The sequence below is a fragment of the Nerophis lumbriciformis genome, linkage group LG12, assembly GCF_033978685.3.
Source record: "Nerophis lumbriciformis linkage group LG12, RoL_Nlum_v2.1, whole genome shotgun sequence".
NCBI classification, from domain to species: domain Eukaryota; kingdom Metazoa; phylum Chordata; class Actinopteri; order Syngnathiformes; family Syngnathidae; genus Nerophis; species Nerophis lumbriciformis.
The window spans coordinates 1102626-1117340 of record NC_084559.2 but is presented as its reverse complement, the minus strand read 5'-3'; the positions used below and the strand labels follow the sequence as shown (position 1 = coordinate 1117340).

At 42.5% G+C, this 14715-nt stretch overlaps 1 protein-coding gene across 1 annotated transcript in view; it reads right to left on the bottom strand.

Moving 5' to 3' along the window:
- Nucleotides 1–14715, bottom strand: part of LOC140679235 (palmitoyltransferase ZDHHC8B-like) — a 196926-nt gene that overhangs the window by 24632 nt on the left and 157579 nt on the right. The window contains exons 4-7 of the mRNA XM_072914231.1: nucleotides 9794–9966; nucleotides 9611–9713; nucleotides 5956–6047; nucleotides 4523–4655 (exon numbers count right to left, since the gene is read on the bottom strand). Of these exons, the coding sequence (XP_072770332.1) occupies nucleotides 4523–4655; nucleotides 5956–6047; nucleotides 9611–9713; nucleotides 9794–9966 (501 nt within the window). The remainder of the gene's footprint in view (nucleotides 1–4522; nucleotides 4656–5955; nucleotides 6048–9610; nucleotides 9714–9793; nucleotides 9967–14715) is intronic.

The window sequence follows — 14715 nt, the reverse complement described above, 5'->3', positions numbered from 1 at the left end:
AGGCCTCGGGCAGATTTGGTACAGCACGGCAACATAAACTAGCTGAATTCTGATTGGATACAAAGTCAAACTAACAACAACAACACTGCAAGGAGCATAATATGACATGAAGAGAATATGAATAGATATTTAGAGAAAGTACATTAAAAAATAATTGTATCTTTAATCATGAAGATGATTTGTGGTTCTGTCAGGCAAACAGAGAAGGTCTCGCTGGCCCAGACCACACACCACTGCTGTCTCATAGTCCATCTTTCATTACCATTCATCAGCGGTGAGTACTTACACTATTTATTCAAGTGTTGGTCAACCCTCAGGTGACAAAGAAAGACTCTTTGTCCTTTCAGCCATTTTGTGCTCAACTCCGGCCGTCATTTTGTGGTATCATTCGTCATCGTCATTGTACACCATGTATCCTAAAAATACCCTTTTTTAATGTAAAGTTTAAAAAAATCAAAGTCCAATCCCACTGTTTGTACTATACATGCTTCACTGATGACAGTATTTGGCAAGCACCGCTTTGTCCTACTTATTTCAACGATCCTTGAACTCATCGCAGTTTGTTTACATGTACAACTTTCTCCGACGCTGCCACAGAAAGACGTGTTTTATGCCACACCTTCTTTGTCTCATTTTGTCCACCAAACGTTTTATGCTGTGCGTGATTACACAAAGGTGAGCTTTGTTGATTTGCTGGAGTGCTTATCAGGCATATTTGGTCAATCCATGACTGCAAGCTAATTGATGCTAACATGCTATTTTGGCTAGCTGTATGTACTTATTGCATCATTATGCCTCGGGGGTCAGCAACCTGCGGCTCTCGAGCCGCATGCGTCTCTTTAGTGCCGCCCTAGCGGCTCCCTGGACCTCTTTCACAGATAAATATGAAGAAAAAAATATATTTTTTGTTTTTATATATTTTTTGTAGGACAGCAAACATGACACAAACCTTCCTAATTGTTAGAAATCACACTGTTTATATTAAACATGCTTCACTGATGACAGTGTTTGGCAAGCACCATTTTGTCCTACTAATTTCAGCGATCCTTGAACTCATCGTAGTTTGTCTACATGTACAACTTTCTCCGACGCTGCCACAGAAAGACGTGTTTTATGCCACTCCTTCTTTGTCTCAGTTTGTCCACCAAACGTTTTATGCTGTGCGTGAGTGCACAAAGGTGAGCTTTGTTGATTTGCTGGAGTGCTTATCAGGCATATTTGGTCAATCCAAGACTGCAAGCTAATTGATGCTAACATGCTATTTTGGCTAGCTGTATGTACTTATTGCATCATTATGCCCCGGGGCTCAGCAACACGCTCTCTCTAGCGCCGCCCTAGTGGCTCCCTGGACCTCTTTCAGAGATGTGTGAAAATGGAAAAAGATGAAGACATTTTTTTCGTTTGTTTTTATATATTTTTTGTAGGACAGCAAATATGACACAAACCTTCCTAATTAGAAATCCCACTGTTTATATTAAACATGATGACAGTATTTGGTAAGCACCGCTTTGTCCTACTAATTTCAGCGATCCTTGAACTCATCGTAGTTTGTTTAAATGTACAACTTTCTCTGATGCTGCCACAGAAAGACGTGTTTTATGCCACTCCTTCTTTGTCTCAGTTTGTCCACCAAACGTTTTATGCTGTGCGTGATTACAAAAAGGTGAGCTTTGTTGATTTGCTGGAGTGCTTATCAGGCATATTTGGTCAATCCATGACTGCAAGCTAATTGATGCTAACATGCTATTTTGGCTAGCTGTATGTACTTATTGCATCATTATGCCTCGGGGGTCAGCAACCTGCGGCTCTCGAGCCGCATGCGTCTCTTTAGTGCGGCCCTAGCGGCTCCCTGGACCTCTTTCACAGATAAATATGAAGAAAAAAAAAATTTTTTTGTTTTTATATATTTTTTTGTAGGACAGCAAACATGACACAAACCTTCCTAATTGTTAGAAATCACACTGTTTATATTAAACATGCTTCACTGATGACAGTATTTGGCAAGCACCGTTTTGTCCTACTAATTTTAGCGATCCTTGAACTCATCGTAGTTTGTTTATATGTACAACTTTCTCCGACGCTGCCACAGAAAGACGTGTTTTATGCCACTCCTTCTTTGTCTCACTTTGTCCACCAAACGTCTTATGCTGTGCGTGAATGCATTTGTTTGCTTTGTTGATTTGCTGGAGTGCTTATCAGGCATATTTGGTCAGTGCATGACTGCAAGCTAATTGATGCTAACATGCTATTTTGGCTAGCTGTATGTACATATTGCATCATTATGCCTCGGGGGTCAGCAACACGCTCTCTCTAGCGCCGCCCTAGTGGCTCCCTGGACCTCTTTCAGAGATGTGTGAAAATGGAAAAAGATGAAGAAATTTTGTTTTTTGTTTTTATATATTTTTTGTAGGGCAGCAAATATGACACAAACCTTCCTAATTAGAAATCCCACTGTTTATATTAAACATGATGACAGTATTTGGTAAGCACCGCTTTGTCCTACTAATTTCAACGATCCTTGAACTCATCGTAGTTTGTTTACATGTACAACTTTCTCCGACGCTGCCACAGAAAGACGTGTTTTATGCCACTCCTTCTTTGTCTCGGTTTGTCCACCAAACGTTTTATGCTGTGCGTGAGTGCACAAAGGTGAGCTTTGTTGATTTGCCGTAGTGCTAATCAGGCATATTTGGTCACTGCATGACTGCAAGCTAATCGATGCTAACATGCTATTTTGGCTAGCTGTATGTACATATTGCATCATTATGCCTCAGGGGTCACCAACCTGCGGCTCTCGAGCCGCATGCGTCTCTTTAGTGCCGCCCTAGTGGCTCCCTGGAGCATTTTTAAAAAAGGATTGAAAATGGAAAAAGATGGGGGAATTTTTTTGTTTTTGTTTAAGTATGTTTTTTGTTTGAGGACACAAACCTTCCCAATTGTTAGAACTACCACTGTTTAGTATGTTTGTGTGTATGCTTCACTGATTTGGTGAACATCATTTTGTCCTACTAATTTTGGCGGTTCTTGAACTCACCATAGTGTGGACTATTTACATGTGAAATCTTCCACTCCTTCTTTGTCTCATTTTGTCCACCAAAAGTTTTGTACTGTGCGTGAATGCACAAAGGTGCGCTTTGTTGATGTTCTTGACTTGTTGGAGTGCTAATCAGGCATATTTGGTCAGTGCATGACTGCAAAATAATCAATGCTAACATGCTATTTAGGCTAGCTGTATGTACGTATTACATCATTATGCCTCGTTTGTAGGTATAATTGAGCTCATTTAATATCCTTTACTTTTATCCTCTTTGTATATACTTTAGTTTTGCATGTCTCATGACACATTATATGTATGTAATATTCTGCATTTAAGATAGTTGTTGGTGTGCCATGTTGTTCCAGACCACAGCAAACATTACCGAGCTTGCCAAAGATTGTAATAAGTCTATTAAAAGAAGACAGCTTTAACTTGGACACACACATCTATACCTTTGGCCATTAACAGCCAGTCATTTCCAGGAGTTATCTCACCTTCTGAGTAGCCTCTATAATAATAATAATAATATATTTTATTTGTAAAAAGCACTTTACATTGAGTAAACAACCTCAAAGTGCTACACTGTATTAAATTAAAAAAAAGAAAAAGAAATATATAATAAAAAAAACTAAAATAAAACTAGAACAACCAAATAGCTAAAACTAGTATGCATATATCTAAAAAAAAGAGGCTTTTTTTAAAATAAGGGTTTTTAAGCCTTTTTTAAAAGCCTCCACAGTCTGTGGTGCCCTCAGGTGGTCAGGGAGAGCGTTCCACAGGCTGGGAGCGGTGGAGCAGAAAGCCCGGTCTGATTAATTAATGGTTTCTAATGTTGTAAAAATGTGTAGAATAAATATTAATTTTCAACATTTCTGTCAACGAAGATTTGCTTCAGCCTGCGACACATAGTCATTTTGATAGTAGGCTATTATAGCTAATACAGACACTTACATCATGTGTTGCCTTCATTATAACACTTATATACGACTTTTCATTTTTTGCGGCTCCAGACAGATTTGTTTTTTGTATTTTTGGTCCAATATGGCTCTTTCAACGTTTTGGGTTGCCGACCCCTGGCCTAGCAGAAAATTTGCAGCTCCACATTTAAATGTTTTATATATTTAAATTTTTATATATTACATTTATTTTTTATTTTTTAATTGTTTTTAAATATTTAAAAAAAATATTTTATATATTTTTTATTTACCCTCACTTTCTTCTGTTGAATTACAATTATAATAATCCACATTCAAATATATTATTAGTATTTGTATTCTTACAATTAACACTGCAGACTCCATCAAATGAAAAGTATACTGTAAGTTGTTCATCTTTGATATTGTTGGATAAAATCTTGTCTTATCAAGGTTGTAATTAGTGCATCAGCTTGTGTGCAGTGAGAATGTAGTAAGCAGGCAGACGCTGCAATGAGTCAATAAATAAATAAATAAATAAATAAAAAGCTGTGAAGTGAAACCCGCTCACCTTGGAGTTGATGATGGTGCTGTGGATGCCGTTGTCGTTGATCTTGATGATGATTTTCCTGTCTGAGAGTTCTGGTCTGATGAACGGGGGTTGGATTTTAATGTTGGGCTTCTTCCGGGGGTCCAACGTGTACCTGCATGGGGATATGCTCAAACTGTGTGATTTCTGGTGGTAGCGGAGGCGTACATTGTAGCGTCCCGGAAGAGTTAGTGCTGCAAGGGATTCTGGGTATTTGTCCTGTTGTGTTTATGTTGTGTTACGGTGCGGATGTTCTCCCGAAATGTGTTTGTCATTCTTGTTTGGTGTGGGTTCACAGTGTGGCGCATATTTGTAACAGTGTTAAAGTTGTTTATACGGCCACACCCTCAGTGTGACCTGTATGGCTGTTGACCAAATATGGCTTGCATTCACTTGTGTGTGTGTGTGTAAAATCCGCATATATTATGTGACTGGGCCGGCACGCTGTTTGTATGGAGGAAAAGCGGACGTGACGACAGGTTGTAGAGGACGCTAAAGGCAGTGCCTTTAAGGCACGCCTCCAATATTGTTGTCCGGGTGGAAATCGGGAGAAATTCGGGAGATTGGTTGCCCCGGGATATTTTCGGGAGGGGCACTGAAATTCGGGGAGTCTCCCGGGAAAATCGGGAGGGTTGGCAAGTATGCTGGTACCTGCTGATCCGTATTTGGGATCTGCATAAGTCCTGAAAATTTGCGCACGCCCGCCTCCATAGTCGATAAGCTTCTTCTTTTTCTCTATCTTCTTATTATGTGACATTCATCCTCCACTGTTGCCATTTCTAATATAAAGTAGTGTAAAGTTCTTACTTATATCTGTCAGTAAACTCGCCATGAAAGCGCTAAAACATACCGGTGTAGTGAGTTTACATTATTCACCCAAGGAACTTTAGTTTATTCGAGAGTTCCGGTCGGACGGTTTTTCACGGGACACATTTCCGGTGTTGTTGCTGCTCCATTATTGATTGAAGTAAAGTCTGAATGTCATTAGAACAGTGAGCGCCATCTTTTGACACTTTTTCCACTCCCGTCCTTGCATGCTACACCGCTACAACAAAGATGACGGGGAGAAGACGCTTTCGAAGGTGAGCCACGTAAATAAGACCGCCCACAAAACAGCGCATCCTGAAGAGACTGTCAGAAAGCGACTTGAAGATGATGTGTAAAACATCATCTATGCAACATTTTGACCAAAGAACTACCATTACATGTTATGTAGACCACAAGGAAGTATGAAAATAGAGCTGAACAGACCATTCATCGACAGTGCGCCTTATAATCCGGTGCGCCCTATGGTCCAGAAAATACGGTAGTTGTGCTTCCAAACCTCATTTGCTTCTTTTTACTCTTTTAACAGGCTCATGTAGTGACACAATGTGGTAAACAGTGTGAACGGGTCGTTTAAAGCAGCATCTTACCTCGGCGCCAGAGGACTACATAAGACAAACTCCACGTTGCCACAGCAACCTTTCGTGAAAGGATTTACTCCTCCACGAAACTTGCCCGTAACCTGAGGGACAAAAGGCCTTGTTTATAGTCGCAATAGAAAGCCCACACACCCCCGTACATTACTTACAGTGCATCTGGAAAGTATTCAGCTTTTTCCACATTTTGTCATGTTACGGCCTTATTCCAAAATTTAAAAAAAGTATGTTTGTCCTCAAAATTCTAAAGAAAATACCCTATAATTACAATGTAAAAAAGTATTTTTTTTAATTTTTGCAAATGTATTAAAAAAACAAAAAAATCACATGTACATAAATAAGTATGCTGGCAAAAGTGCACCAACAAAGTATTGAGCAAATGCTGTGAATACTTCAATCAATCAATCAATGTTTATTTATATAGCCCTAAATCACAAGTGTCTCAAAGGGCTGCACAAGCCACAACGACATCCTCGGTACAAAGCCCACATAAGGGCAAGGAAAAACTCACCCCAGTGGGACGTCGATGTGAATGACTATGAGAAACCTTGGAGAGGACCGCATATGTGGGTAACCCCCCCCCCCTCTAGGGGAGACCGAAAGCAATGGATGTCGAGTGGGTCTGACATAATATTGTGAGAGTCCAGTCCATAGTGGATCCAACATAATAGTAAGAGTCCAGTCCATAGTGGGGCCAGCAGGACACCATCCCGAGCGGAGACGGGTCAGCAGCGCAGAGATGTTCCCAGTTCTAGCTTAACTGACTCCTCACCCGGACTAGCAGGCTCTGTAATTGCAGGCTCCGGGCTTGCTCTAGTGTAGTTAGTCAAATGTGACTTAAACAGTAGTCTATGTTTTTAGACAGGATGATGGCGCCTTCCTGGTTAGGGTGAAGGCCGTCTCTCATCAGCAAGCCTGGTTTGCCCCAGAAAGAGGGCCAATTATCAATAAACGTTAGTCCCTGTTGTCTACAGAAGCTAGCCAGCCACTTATGTCATTGTTTTGTTTTTTATTTCTAATAAATTAGCAAAAAACAATAACGAACTTTTCACATTGTCATTATGGGTTATGTGAAAAGTTTGTTGTCGTTTTTATGGGCTACTCCTTTCTGAGCCGCCACCTTATCGTGGTAGAGGAGTTTGCGTGTCCCGATGATCCGAGGAGCTATGTTGTCCATGGGGCTTCTGAGCCACCATGGTGTGAGCTGGGCGGTATCCGAAGGCAGTCCGATCCTCGGCTACATAAGCTAGCTCTTGGAACGTGAAACATCACTTCGCTGGGGGGGGGGGGGGGGGAACCTGAGTTGGTGCGCGAGGTGGAGAAGTTCCGGCTAGATATAGTCGGACTCACTTCGACGCACAGCAAGAGCTCTGGAACCAGTCCTCTCGTGGTAGAGGAGTTTGTGTGTCCCGATGATCCGAGGAGCTATGTTGTCCGTGGGGCTTCTATGCCCCCTGGTAGGGTCTCCCAAAACAAACAGGTCGTAGGTGACGGACCGGCCAAAGAGATTCCCTTCGCCCGAACACAGGTCACCGGAACCCCTTCTGGAGCCAGGCCCCCGGAACTCCAGCCCGGAGAAGCAACGTGGGTCCCCCCCTCCACTGGGCTCACCACTCATGGGAGAATGCATAGAGGTCGGGTGCAGTGTGAGCTGGGCGGTATCCGAAGGCGGTTCGATCCTCGGCTACATAAGCTAGCTCTTGGAACGTGAAAGGTCATTTCGCTGGGGGGAAGGAACCTGAGCTGGTGCGCGAGGTGGAGAAGTTCCGGCTAGATGTAGTCGGACTCACTTCGACGCACAGCAAGAGGTCTGGAACCAGTCCTCTCGAGAGGGGCTGGACTCTCTTCCATTCTGGCGTTGCACACAGTGAGAGGCGATGGCAATTCTTGTTGCAACCCCCTGGCTCAAAGCCTAGATGTTAGAGTTTAACCCAGTTGACGAGAGGGTAGCTTCTCTCTGCCTTCTGGTGGTGGGGACAGGTCCTGACTGTTGTTTGTGCTTACGCACCAAACAGCAGCTCAGAGTAGCCGTCCCTTTTGGATTCCCACGAGGGAATACTGAGTGCTCCCTCAGGTGATTCTCTTGTTCTGCCGGGTGACTTCAACGCTCACATTTGCAACAACAGTGAAACCTGGACTCAACTCAGGATGTTTTGGATCGGTCTTCCTGTGAGGAAACATGTCTTCCTGTGAGGAAACAGTGCCTGGGGAATCTGTGGTGGGCTCTCCTGTTTCTGGGAATGAGGTTGCCAAGGTAGTTAAAAAGATCCTCTGCGGCAAGGCCCCGGGGGTACATGAGATCCGCCCAGAGTTCCACAAGGCTCTGGATGCTGTGGGGCGGTCTTGGTTGACAAGACTCTGCAACATTGTGTGGACATCGGGGGCTGTACATCTGGATTGGTAGACTGGGGTGGTGGTTCCACTCTTTAAAGAGGGGAAAGAGAGGGTGTGTTTCAACTATCGTGGGATCACACTCCTCAGCCTTCCCGGTAAGGTCTATTCAAGTGTACTGGAGAGAAGAATACGCCGGATAGTCGAACCCCGGATTTAGGAGGAACAGTGTGGTTTTCGTCCTGGTCGTGGAACTGTGGACCAGCTCTATACTCTCGGCAGGGTCCTTGAGGGTGCATGGGAGTTTGCCCAACCAGTCTACATGTGCTTTGTGGCTTTGGAGAAAGCATTCGACCGTGTCCCTCGGGAAGTCATGTGAGGAGTGCTCAGAAAGTGTGGGGTATCGGAATGTCTGAATGTGGCGGTCCTCTGCCTGTATGTTTGGTGTCAGAGCTTGGTCCGCATTGCCGGCAGAAAGTCGGACCCGTTTTCAGCAAGGGTTGGATTCTGCCAAGGCTACCCTTTGTCACCAATTGTGTTCATAACTTTTATAGACAGTTTCTTGGCGCAGTCAGGGCGTTGTGGGAATCCGGTTTGGTGGCTGCAGGAGTAGGTCTCTGTATTTTGCAGATTATGTGGTCTTGATGGCTTTATCTGGCCAGGATCTTCAGCTCTCACTGGATCAGTTCGCAGCCTAGTGTGAAGCGACTGGGATGAGAATCAGCACCTCCAAGTCAGAGTCAATGGTTCTCGCCTAAAAAGAGTGCCAACTCCGGGTTGGGGGAGAGATCTTGCCCCAAGTGGAGGAGTTCAAGTAACTCTGAGTCTTGTTCACGATTGAGGAAAGAGTAAATCGTGAGATCAACCGGCAGATCGGTGCCGCGTCTGCAGTAATACAGACCCTTTATCGATTCGTTGTGGTAAAGAAGGCGCTGAGCCGGAAGGCAAAGCTCTCAATTTACCGGTAGATCTACGTTCCCATCCTCACGTATGGTCATGAGCTTTGGGTTAAGACCTTAGAGATAGGGTGAGAAGCTCTGTCATTTGGAAGGAGCTCAAAGGCTGCTGCCTTGCGAGCCGACCTCGGATAAGCGGAAGAAGATGGATGGATGGATGGATGGCATTAAGGGCTATTGTCTGTTCAACTTTTAGAACCAAAATAATTCAACAAAACCTAATGTGGAAAAAGTGAAGAGCTGTTAAATACTTCTCGGCCGCACAGTTCATACAAGTCCAGACAATGCTGACAGGCTAATTAATGGTACTTGTAACTCTTCCTCGTAAATGTATTTGTTACTCATCTACTGTTACTACTCACTTGCTCATTGGTGGTTCGACCTCGAGCCACAAGCACCATGTGGAAACCTGTGAGCCCCATGACGGGAATGAAGAAAAGCCCAGAGATGCACATCACCACCAGTCTGGGGCATTGAACGGTTAAGAACAAGAACATCAGCTCACAAAAAGACAAATCATGAAACGAGAAAGCAAAAGAGGATACGTGACGGTCGTGTGCAGAACGGCCAGCCTCTCCCTGTGGTGCAGGACGAAAATAAGGCCGAAGGTGAAGACTCCCATCATGTGGATGCTCAAAGACAACAGGAAGAGGAAGAAGTAGCGATAGTTTCTTCGTCCGATGCAGTTGTTCACCCAAGGACAGTGATGATCAAAGTCCTGTGGACAATGAACTGGTTTACTACTTTATGTTATTCATATCAAATAATTTACCCTCAGTGACTATGTGTAAGAATAATATCTGGGGAGTCTGAAACTTGGTTTAGAACAAGGGTCTTGTCAGGTTGAAACACCGAACTATCTATTACACAAGACAAGAAGAAGGAATCACGCAGACACAGAGTTGAATTTTACTCATGAGGAGAGACGTCAGAGTTGAATTTTACTCATGAGGAGAGACGTATCGGGCTGTACAGTTCCCCCCTACGCTCTAAGGTACAGTCCCACGGGCTTCTCTATTTATTTGGGAGGTCCCTAGTCGACATCACTGAGGCTGCAAGCAGCCCACAGTAGACACAATACATGATTATTCAGAATGGAAATGTGCTGACACTCGCGATTTCGCCCTGTCTCTGTCCTGTCTGCGCCGAGGTGCTCATGTCCGTCCTTGGCTGTCAGCAGGCAGGGTCTGGAACCAAACTGCTGACAAAAGAAAACTTTGCAAAGCAAGACCACAAGTTGTGTCTTTGCACAGATAGTAAAGTACAACTTCAGCACAATTGATAATAACTATAGCAATGGCCTTTAAGCATAAGAGTTGTGTGATAACTTATACATAATTATTCTAACAGGTCTCAAACTCAATTTACCTGCTGGTCGCTGGCAATAGAGTCGGAGTGAGGCTGGGCCACGTAAAATATAAAATGTTTTAACCGTGTGACTAATTTTGTCAACTGCTTCTATCAGCAGCTATAGTGACCCTGAGCTATGCTAGGCATGAAGTCATATATGTAAAATTGAATGTAAAAATTGTATATTTTGACACCGTTGGGTTCCCCAAGAGTGGGTCAGAGACACTTCCGCTTGCTTACAGGAAGTTGCTCTTTGTATTTCCCAATGTGTGTTTGTTATTTTAGTGTCTGCACCGTTATTGTTTTCCAGTGGGTTTCCAGATTGCAATAAAATATTTAACTATTGGCCGCCCACGGGCAGGAATTAAACTAAACTATGAAGCCACATATCATGCAAGATTTAGACCCCTGGTTTAGAAGTATCCAATACAATCTAGATTGACAGAAAAAAGTACAATATTGTTAGAATAATCATGTATATATATTATCACAGACCTTTAGTAAAGTCCGTTGCTATAGTTATTAGCTATTGTGCTCAAGCTGTATTTTTCCTATCTGTGCAAGGACGAAACTTCTTGTCTGAGGGGTGGCCTCAGCCGCAGATGTTATCTTTGTTTTAGCTTGCTAACAGCCAAGGACTTCAAGGAACCTCAACGAAGATAAGACGACAGCACGCAGACGAAGCAGAGACAAGGCGAAATCACAAGGCCCCCAGCACATTCCGTCACGTATTGTGCGTACTGGACCTGCTTTGCATGATATATGTGACCACTCCTTTTAGAGGCGGCCTCAGTGATGTTGACTAGGGAACTCCTGAATAAATAGAGGGACGTGGGAGCTGTACCTTAAAGCGAAGGGCGAGACTGTGACTAAGTGTGCAGTTCCATGCGTTCTCCTCATGAGCTAAATTGAACTCTGTCTCTGCCTGATTCCTTGCTTCTTGTCTGATTAATAGATGTCATCAGTGTTTGAACCTGACAAATATACAGAAGCAAAATAGACAGAAAAAGAATACCTAATTAAGAAAAGGTATTTATGGTAATATACATAACAAAACAGTCGTCCTTCGCCACATTGCACTTCAAATATTACGCCTTCCCCACATTGCAGATTTTTTGTTGGTATTTTTAGAATTTTTTAAAGCATATTCTTCCATTTTTTTGGTCCTAAATTGAGCATTTTCAAGCATAAACGTGTCTAAATTAACTACAAATGTCAATGTTACAGTAGCATACCTGCCAACTTTTGAAATCAGAAAAACCTAGTAGCCAGGGTCCAAGGGCCGCAGGCCCCGGTAGGTCCAGGACAAAGTCCTGGTGGGGGGTTCCTTCGCCCCCCGACGCAAAATGATTATTAGCATTCAGACAGGTTAAAATGTTGCTAAAACCATCACTTTTCTATCAGTCACAGTGACTTTTCAAAACAAAAATATTACAGCAAAAATCATATGGGTTGATTGACATGTTTATTCTGTAAGCTAACTTCAATAGTTTGAAATTATTTTGACAGTTAATGCCAGTTATCCTGTCAACCTTTCACAAGACTTCAATTTGTTAATTGAAAGTATAAACACTTTTTACAGTAAACAAATGGTAAAACAGTACTAAACAATTCCATTAAAAAAAAAATTGGTGTCATTATTAACTTTCTGTCCAAGCTTGTATAATCTACTGCCTTGTTCAATTGTAAAAAATATTCTGTGCCTAAAATTCACATTTCTATCACAATTATCATACTGTAAACATGGTAAGCTAACTTCATTAAAATTAATAGTCCTGTCAATAGCATGGAATTACAATTCAAATGTAGTTTTTTTGTAAGCCTTTCAAAAGAATTCAAAATATGAAAAATGAATGAAAATTAATTGAAGCCATCAGACACTTGAAAAGTGGCACATCACATCTCTAATGTAATCATTTGAACTTTTCAACAGAAATAGCACTGCAAAAATATTAAGGACATACTTCTGTATTTTGGCAGTTCTGCTGTCAACATTTAACAAGATTTCTTCAACTTGGACTTGAAAGCATAAATAGTATAAACACTTTTAACAGTATAACAGTACTAAACAATTCCAATAGATAACATTGGTGTCATTACCTTTTTGTGGCTAAAATCCAAATTTAGCAACGGCATTAGACTTGTGTTTTTTTGTCCCAACGTGGTCTTTTACATCGCTAATTCCTCCGTGTCCGATCGAAAAATCTTGTCTGCACAAGGTGCAATTCGCGTAGTTTTCACCCTTTTTGGAACGGATAATTATTCCCGGATAGGCTTTTGAATATTCTTCACGGAATGACTGCAGCTTTCTTTTCGGTTTAAGACTCGTTTGCGATTTTTCTCCGGCTGATTCCATGATCGTTCGCTCGTTTGGAAACAATGGCAACAGGTGCCTCGTGCTTGGCAGCGGTGCTATAAATAGCCTCGCGCATGGCATTTGAAATGGCTCGATAGGAAATTACGGGAAGCAGTGTCGATTGTCATTGTTGTTACGCGATTTCGTGAATAAAACTTAAAAAAATAAAAATAAAATTAATTAATGAAAAACCGTATTTTTTATCACTGCAACCGTAACCCGGAATAGGTTGATGAAAATTGTACTAATTACGGGAAAACCGGAGTAGTTGGCAGGTATGCGTATGCAAGCGAAACCGACGAAAACGACACGACAGCCAGCGACACGGGAGAAAGCGAGGACGAATTCGGCGATCGCCTTCTAACCAACGATTGGTATGTGTTTGTTTGGCATTAAAGGAAACTAACAACTATGAACTAGGTTTACAGCATATGAAATACATTTGGCAACAACATGCACTTTGAGAGTGCAGACAGCCCAATTTTCATCAATTAATATATTCTGTAGACATACCCTCATCCGCGCTCTTTTCCGGAAAGCTGATCTGTCCAGTTTTGGAGTTGATGTCAGCAGGCCAGGGAAGCTAGGGTCGATAGGGGGTTTAGCTCGCTCGTCTGCGGGAACAAACTGCCGCCATTGCTTGCCGTGCTACCGAGGTCCTTTGTCCCTGAATTGCTCACACACTCCGGCAGATTCAATGGGGGTCTGGCGGCAGATTTCTTTGACTTTATCGTTGGAAATGCATCTGCTTTGAGTGTCGCAGGATATCCACACATTCTTGCCATCTCTGGTGTCATTACCTTTTTGTTTGCTCAATTATTGCCTCCGTAAATAAAACTTCGGCATTTATCACATCCAAAGAATCTGTTTGGGCGACGAAAAACGTTGAAAGTTTTCCACTTGTACCGAAATCTGTTACCCATCGGAATTTGTAACTCCAGGGGGCGATGTTCCCATGGCCTTTGTTTGATGGTTAAACGGCAAGCCCAAAGAGGAGGAGAAGAAGAACGCTTGCGTAAATGGCGTAAACTATCCTTAATGCTGAAACGTCAGTTGTCAGAATTTCAGCATTAATAAATTACACATATTCTGGAAATCAATGACTTACTTTCATTATAGTATGAGTCCATTGTTATTATTAATGCTGAAATTCTGACAACTGACGTTTCAGCATTAAGGATAGTTTACGCCATTTACGCAAGCGTTCTTCTTCTCCTCCTCTTTGGGCTTGCCGTTTAACCATCAAACAAACGTCATGGGAACATCGCCCCCTGGAGTTACAAATTCCGATGGGTAACAGATTTCGGTACAACAACGGCATTAGACTTGTGTTTTTTTGTCCCAACGTGGTCTTTTACATCGCTAATTCCTCCGTGTCCGATCGTAAAATCTTGTCTGCACAAGGTGCAATTCGCGTAGTTTTCACCCTTTTTGGAACGGATAATTATTCCCGGATAGGCTTTTGAATATTCTTCACGGAATGACTGCAGTTTTCTTTTCGGTTTAAGACTCGTATGCGATTTTTCTCCGGCTGATTCCATGATCGTTCGCTCGTTTGGAAACAATGGGCAACAGGTGCCTCGTGCTTGGCAGCGGTGCAATAAATAGCCTCGCGCATGGCATTGGGAATGGCTCGATAGGAAGTTACGGGAAGCAGTGTCGATTGTCATTGTTGTTACGCGCTTTCGTGAATAAAACTTTTAAAAAATATATTTTTTTAATGAATGAAAAACCGTATTTTTTATCACTGCAACCGTAACC